General features: G+C 43.0%; 1 protein-coding gene across 1 annotated transcript in view; it reads right to left on the reverse strand.

Annotated features, from left to right (window-relative positions):
- The window catches only part of LOC106805189 (UPF0668 protein C10orf76 homolog), a 20,171-nt gene extending 13,915 nt beyond the window's left edge, over positions 1–6,256 (reverse strand). The window contains exons 1-9 of the mRNA XM_014806687.1: positions 6,174–6,256; positions 5,009–5,098; positions 4,187–4,261; positions 3,088–3,144; positions 2,601–2,708; positions 1,582–1,716; positions 1,182–1,242; positions 895–975; positions 269–393 (exon numbers count right to left, since the gene is read on the reverse strand). Coding sequence (XP_014662173.1) covers positions 269–393; positions 895–975; positions 1,182–1,242; positions 1,582–1,716; positions 2,601–2,708; positions 3,088–3,144; positions 4,187–4,261; positions 5,009–5,098; positions 6,174–6,179 — 738 coding nt within the window. The 5' untranslated portion in view covers positions 6,180–6,256. The remainder of the gene's footprint in view (positions 1–268; positions 394–894; positions 976–1,181; positions 1,243–1,581; positions 1,717–2,600; positions 2,709–3,087; positions 3,145–4,186; positions 4,262–5,008; positions 5,099–6,173) is intronic.
- Positions 6,257–6,691: the final 435 nt, after the last annotated feature.

Here is a 6,691-nt window from a genome sequence, read left to right on the forward strand (position 1 = left end):
TCGGGGGCTCTTTTTGGCATTTCGGGGGCGAAATCGCCCGCCGCCCCCGTGTATTTTTTCCCCTGCTTCACACACACGCATCGTATCACACGTTAGATTTTTCCCACGACACTACCCGCTCTACCGCTTCCACACACGACGTACGCAATTGCTCTGTGAAATTATGACGTTTCCGTTAAGGCCATTTTCGCTTTGATGCAGTGGAGAAACTTTGACGTTTCCGTTAACGCTGTTGCGCGTCAACGCAGCGTAGATCTCGCTCGCTCACCATCTTGTGCAGCTGCACCCGGAAGTTCATGTTGGCGTCGTGCATGAGGGAGTTGGCGTACTGGTCCTCAGCTATGCACGTCATGATAATAAGACACAGCTTCGCATTGCACTGCTTCGACTCGTCTGCAAAAGGTGGCGCCACCGCATGTTTAAAGTCGCAGAAAACAGCGGTTTGAAGCGAGCGCCCCAGTTGCGAGGCATCAGGAGTAGGAAGTAAATAGATGATACGGGTGCGAGGGAATTGTTTTTTTATTATTGGAATCGTATTTGAAGATTCCATAGCTTCGAGAGATGATCATATATTCAAAGATCGGTCATGCTGGTTTGCTTGATGCTCAATCTTTGTACGAGACAATACATTGTGCTATTCTTAAATCTTCCTCGTGCTATAATGACGAAGCAACAGGACCTGATGAGGCAGCTAAGGAAGCTAAAGGGTTGCTGCGTTTATCTGCTGTCATTATTGATCTGTTTTCAGTTTAAATATATGTTCAGCTCTCATCACAGCTTGTACCCTTATTTCACGATGGTGCCGTTATTCACATCAGTGACAAAATAGCACAAAGCAATCGCATGTTCAAATAATCGATATTTTTACGAATATCCAATATGAAATTGACGTACCTTTGACATCTTGGAACACGATAGAGCTATACTGCAGAAACGTAACAAGCAAATTTGAAGACTGGCTTTCCGCTGACAGATCTGAAAGTATAGGCATGCACCTGTAGCAGTTTTGTGAAGCTCGACTCAGCAATAATCTTCCAACGTTGAGAATTACCAACCAAAGTATAAAATATTACACATCAGTTCGCAGAACAAAAGAATCAAATATTGTGAATGACAAATCTCACATGGCGACGCATGCACCTTAAAATTGAGCATGTCGTGGGTCTGTGAACTGAACATACCTAACGGTGGGTTTAGAGCCACGGGAGAGTGTGGTGGGCTGGTTTCCATTATCGTGTGTGACTGCAGTAAAATTGATAAACTAAGTAATAATATTAATTATAATTAAATAATAAAAATTTATTGTTAAAAGGCAAATGATATGTATCCATAATGTAATGATTTCATTACACACAACATTTACAGATGAATATAAATCTAGTTATAAATGAAATAATCAGAGATTTCATTATTCCAAAATATATTTAGTCACATGTACAATTCCAGAATACTTAAACTATAAATGACTTTTTTATTTTAGCTACACATGTAATAGGATTGCAATTATTTTTCAATATTATTTTTTTATAGCTGTCAGTAAGATTAAGTACTGCAGAGTTTTGATATAAGGAGTATACATACATGCGTTAAAGCCGTAACAAAGTTCCTGTTGAGATGTACAGCCTCATAGAGAGCCAACAATATGCCGTGATTTGCTCTCACCAGGTGGCTCTGACCACCATTGCCATTTTCCTCCGCAAGGAGCATACCTCCGACCTAAAATTACAAGGATAAATCATTAAGCCATTCAACCGTAACACCACAACAAAGCTAAAAAAAATACCTGCTAGTAATCCCCTGCAATCATAACTTTCTTGTGAAGGTAATTGTATCACCATCTTGCACGAAACCTTAGACACCAGTAACAGATATATGACCCAAGGATTGAACTGTAAATACTGCTGTGATAACTTTTGATCCTTTCGGTTCAAAGGGAGATGATGAGTTGGTTTGCGTGCAACTTGCACGAGACGCGCTACACCAAACCTCTCTTGTTACATCTGTTCAGTGCGTAAAACCTTCTGATCCCATCGAAAGGTCCACTATAACAACTTATGCAACCAGCAAACAAATATAGTGTTTTCTTTCTAGTAACTATTTGTGCTAGCGTAGGCGTACTGTTGTCGGTCGCTTCGCTTAACAACATTTTATGTTTATCTATACGCCAAAACTTTCTCCGAGAAAGTTTTCAAAATGCTCTACCTCGGAGCACATTTCTCGCTTAATGAGAACATTTCGTGATGTTTTCATACTGCATGTATGCTCACAGTAGGTGTATTTAGGCATTTTGTTACGAGGATTACAGCACAATGGTATCGGGTGATAAGTTGGTATTAAGTTGTTAGAGTGATAAGTTGGTCGAACAGACAGGTAACAGATAGGTTGGTACTGCGGTGGAATTGAATCTCAAGTAGATATGGGCCAGGCCTGCCATTCACACCTTTCACACCGCCACCCAATAAAATTACCATAATATACACCACGCCATCTCTGAATTCCCCACCTATGGAATGAGTGGGCCCTCGATGAGATTAGATCATCAGTAGATTAACGTGATAAATTATCATGCGTTGCGGATGAAACTGCTGACATGCACATACCATACTAGTGATAGTGGAAAAGAATCCCTGTTGCTGCTGGTCGGGTTGCCTCATAGCAAACTCCCTGTTGAAGTCGGAAAGAATGTTGGATACAACCTGTCCCAGACCCTGCGCATGGATAAACAAGAACCGAAGCCAGTCAGACAAGGCACTCTGCAGGTCACGGATAGTTTAATTATATTATATATGAAGCATATAGGACAATATACAGACACGTATGTTTGAGACGAAGATAACAGTGGTTCCCGCTTTATCGGGAAAGTTCGGGAACCACGAAAATCTCCCGATTAAGCAGTGAATACATAACAACGTGCAGACAACTTGTATTTCAAATACAGACAATATTTAAGCAACACCGACATCTATTAGGGACCTGATAAAGTGGAGACCACTGTAGTTTACTATACTGCATATATTATTATTTTTTAGTTACATGGTGCTGAATTATAGCATATATATTAATAGAGATCTCTCACGCATGACTTACATTCAAGGCAAGTTCATCGTCCAGGATTGATAACTTGACTATGTAAGGGTTTGCCGACTGAAAACAATAATATCCGTAAACATTAGTGAGCAATAACGGTCGCCCCTCTGCCGCATGTCCCGCAGCGAAGAGGTGTAAAACAGTAGATGTGTGTCAGGTAGTGTGACATACATGGCTTTAGATAATAGGTTTATCTTTAAAGTTTAACCCTATACAGTTGTCTCGATTACCTAATACAAACGGGACCCATAGGTTGATTAGATAATCGAAAATGTCAGATAATGTGGCAACGCTGATGGGGTGAAACAAATCACAGATTAAATAACACAGTGTAAGTACAAATCAAATTTGCAGATGAGATAGCAGTAGATCAGTGGTAGTATGTGACGCACTCAGAGACAAAGCCGAGTGTATAATAAGAGTACACGCAGCACAACGCTGTGCAGTACACATGCAGCAAGTGAATCAACTACGTCAGACAAAACGCAATGTCAGATAACCGATAGTGGGATAATCGTGACACTAGTACTGTAGTTTGATGTTTGCCGTGCACACGCTGCTTACCTCGTACTTCCTGTAGTTAACTAGAATCGCGAGGAGCAGAACGATGTCCTCTCCATGATGCTGTCGATCAGTCGGATTCGCCAGCAACTTGAGTGAGACAAGTGCGACATAACGACGACTATCAAATACGGAGACAGCTCGACATAACATCAGCTATTAAATATGTCGGAGTATATATAAACCAATGCCAGTGTTGGAAATGGCAGAAGCTGCCCCCCCCCCCAGTATGGGAACAGTAACCATCGAGTGGTACTGGCTAATTTTTATGAGTTTCACTATAGGTTATATGTTAGAAATCAAAATGTTTGAAATCAGGATCGGCGGGGCTTTCAGAATCATTTCCAAGACTGCTAACACTTATTAAACCTTGCACTAGCAGATGATATATATATATATATATACATAGAAGATGGATCAGCATTGATGCAACAGTGCTTTATACACTGACTAATAGCCTAGCTCTACAATGACTGTGGTTATTCGCAGATTGACCCTCCTACCACTTGTGCAATTTAAAAAAACCTCAATAACATACGTGTATGATGGATTCGAAGATGCTGTTCATCATCAGATACTCGAGTATCGTGTTCTGGCTCACATTATCTGTTGCCTGAAACATACGACATGTGTCAATACATAACTACACACAAATACATGCGTTCACGCCTGCCCCGCACACATGCACACACGCTCACATACACGCTTTTACAGATCGTATAAGCGTATTCACGGTGGCTAGCTGCCGTTACATTAGTTAGCGAGGGTATGGATGATAGCAACATATCGTATTTAAGCGTACTCACGGTGGCTAGCTTCCGTTACATCGTTTAGCGAGGGTATGGATAATAGTGACAGGTCATATAAGATACTCACGGTGGCTAGTTCCGTTACATCGTTTAGTCGAGGGTATGGATAATAGTGACAGGTCATAATAGCGTACTCACGCGTTGGCTTAGCTTCCGCTTTACATCGTTTAGCGAGGGTATGGATAATAGTGACAGGTCATATAAGCGTACTCACGGTGGCTAGCTGCCGTTACATCGTTTAGCGAGGGTATGGATAATAGTGACAGGTCATATAAGCGTACTCACGGTGGTAGCTTCCGTTACATCGTTTAGCGAGGGTATGTATAATATGACAGGTATATAAGGTACTCACTGGTGGCTAGCTTCGTTACATCGTCTTTAGCTAGGGTAACGATGATAGCAACAGATCGTATAAGCGTACTCACAGTGGCTAGCTGCCGTTACATTGTTTAGCTAGGGTAACGATGATAGCGCTACCGTCCCATTGGGGGACCAAGGGGATAAGTAAGTAAAGCAGGGATGATAGCGACAGATCGCAGAAGCGTACTCACAGTGGCTAGTGCGAGCAGTAGCTTCAGGGACAGAATCCTCAGCCCCACGGGACACTCCGTCACCAGAACGAGTTCACGTTCTATGAGCGTCTGCAACATAAAAACGCATTCAAGTGTAACTCTCACTCCAGCTCTGATAGACTTTTCCAGCTGATGCAGAGCACATTTTAATATGTTTACAGGGATTACTGAAACGAGTGAGAAGCCTAGGCAAACCACCACTGACAGAACGCCACTTGAAAGACACATCTACATATATATACATGTCACAAAATATGTGATACCAAAACAAAGGAATGTGATCAATCCACAGGGGATCATAGGCAGTCAAATTCTGTGCCTTGCTTGCATATGCTTTAAATATAGAACAGGCTGAACAAATAACACTATGTATTGGGGCAAACATCATCTTATACCATTGTCACTAAGCAAGGCAAACGTACTGTCAAACCAGCAAATCTCATAACAGGTTCCCAGGCTCCCAGCACTCTTTACGTCAACCAACACCTGATAACACCTGATCAATTAGCACACATTACTAATGGATATAGAAACTTATATTATATAATATATATATAGTATATATTAGTTAATATTCTATTTATATATATTATATATTATCATATTATATATTATATAATATATATATATATATATATATACTCCTCCTGAGGTATATGTATTATATACATGTATAATATTCTATATCCATTAGTATGGATAAAGAGCAGTAGTAAGGAGAAAGCGGCTGCTTTGAGCGCCGAGGAAGAGAAAGAGGGAGGAAGGAGGTGGGGGAGAAGAGGAAGGAGGAGGTGGCGGAGGAGGGGGATGAGCATGAGGAGGAGAGAGGACGAGGTGGAAACCACATTCATGCACCTGCACAAGGCTCATGGCCACGCGGAGGAGAAAAAAGCAGAAGTAGGAGGAAGAGGAAGAGGATGAGTAAGAGCAGGAAGATAAAAAGGAAGAAGAGGAGGAGTTGGAGCAGGAGAAGGACAAGGAGGAAGAGGAGGAAGAAGAAACCCCATTCAGGCACCTGCACGAGGCTCTCGGCCAGGCAGTGGCGGAGGAAGGGGAGAGGGAAGAGGAGGAGGAGGAGGAAGAGGAGAAGGAAGCCAAGGAAGACGAGGACGAAGCGCAACAAGAAGAAACCCTCCTGCATTACCTGCATCAGGTTCTCCGCGGAGTCAAATCCGACAAGAACATCGATGACGTCAAAGCCGTAGTTGGCGAGGTCTCGTCGGTAGACGCCGCGTATGAGCGCGCAGAGTGTCTGCAGCGCGTGAACGATGCGGATCTGATAGTCCTCACGCAGCGTCGCGACGCACTTGTAGAACAACGTGTTGATGTTCTCCTGCCGAGGGGGAGAGAAGGGGGAGAATGTCACGTGTTAACGTTAGCACGAGGGAAGGCTGTGTTAGGGGGAAGACTGAGAGAAAGGAAAGACCGAAAGAAAGGAAAGACTTGTCATGTAGAGGCAGGAACAAGACACCGGGACGAGGGCACCGTCCGAGTGTCACGTGTTAACGTTGGCACGGGGGAAGGCTGTGTTAGGGGGAAGACTGAGAGAAAGGAAAGACTTGTCATGTAGAGGCAGGAACAAGACACCGGGACGAGGGCACCGTCCGAGTGTCACGTGTTAACGTTGGCACGGGGGAAGGCTGTGTTAGGGGGAAGACTGAG

This window comes from Priapulus caudatus, unplaced genomic scaffold (assembly GCF_000485595.1).
Source record: "Priapulus caudatus unplaced genomic scaffold, Priapulus_caudatus-5.0.1 Scaffold104, whole genome shotgun sequence".
Classification (NCBI taxonomy): domain Eukaryota; kingdom Metazoa; phylum Priapulida; class Priapulimorpha; order Priapulimorphida; family Priapulidae; genus Priapulus; species Priapulus caudatus.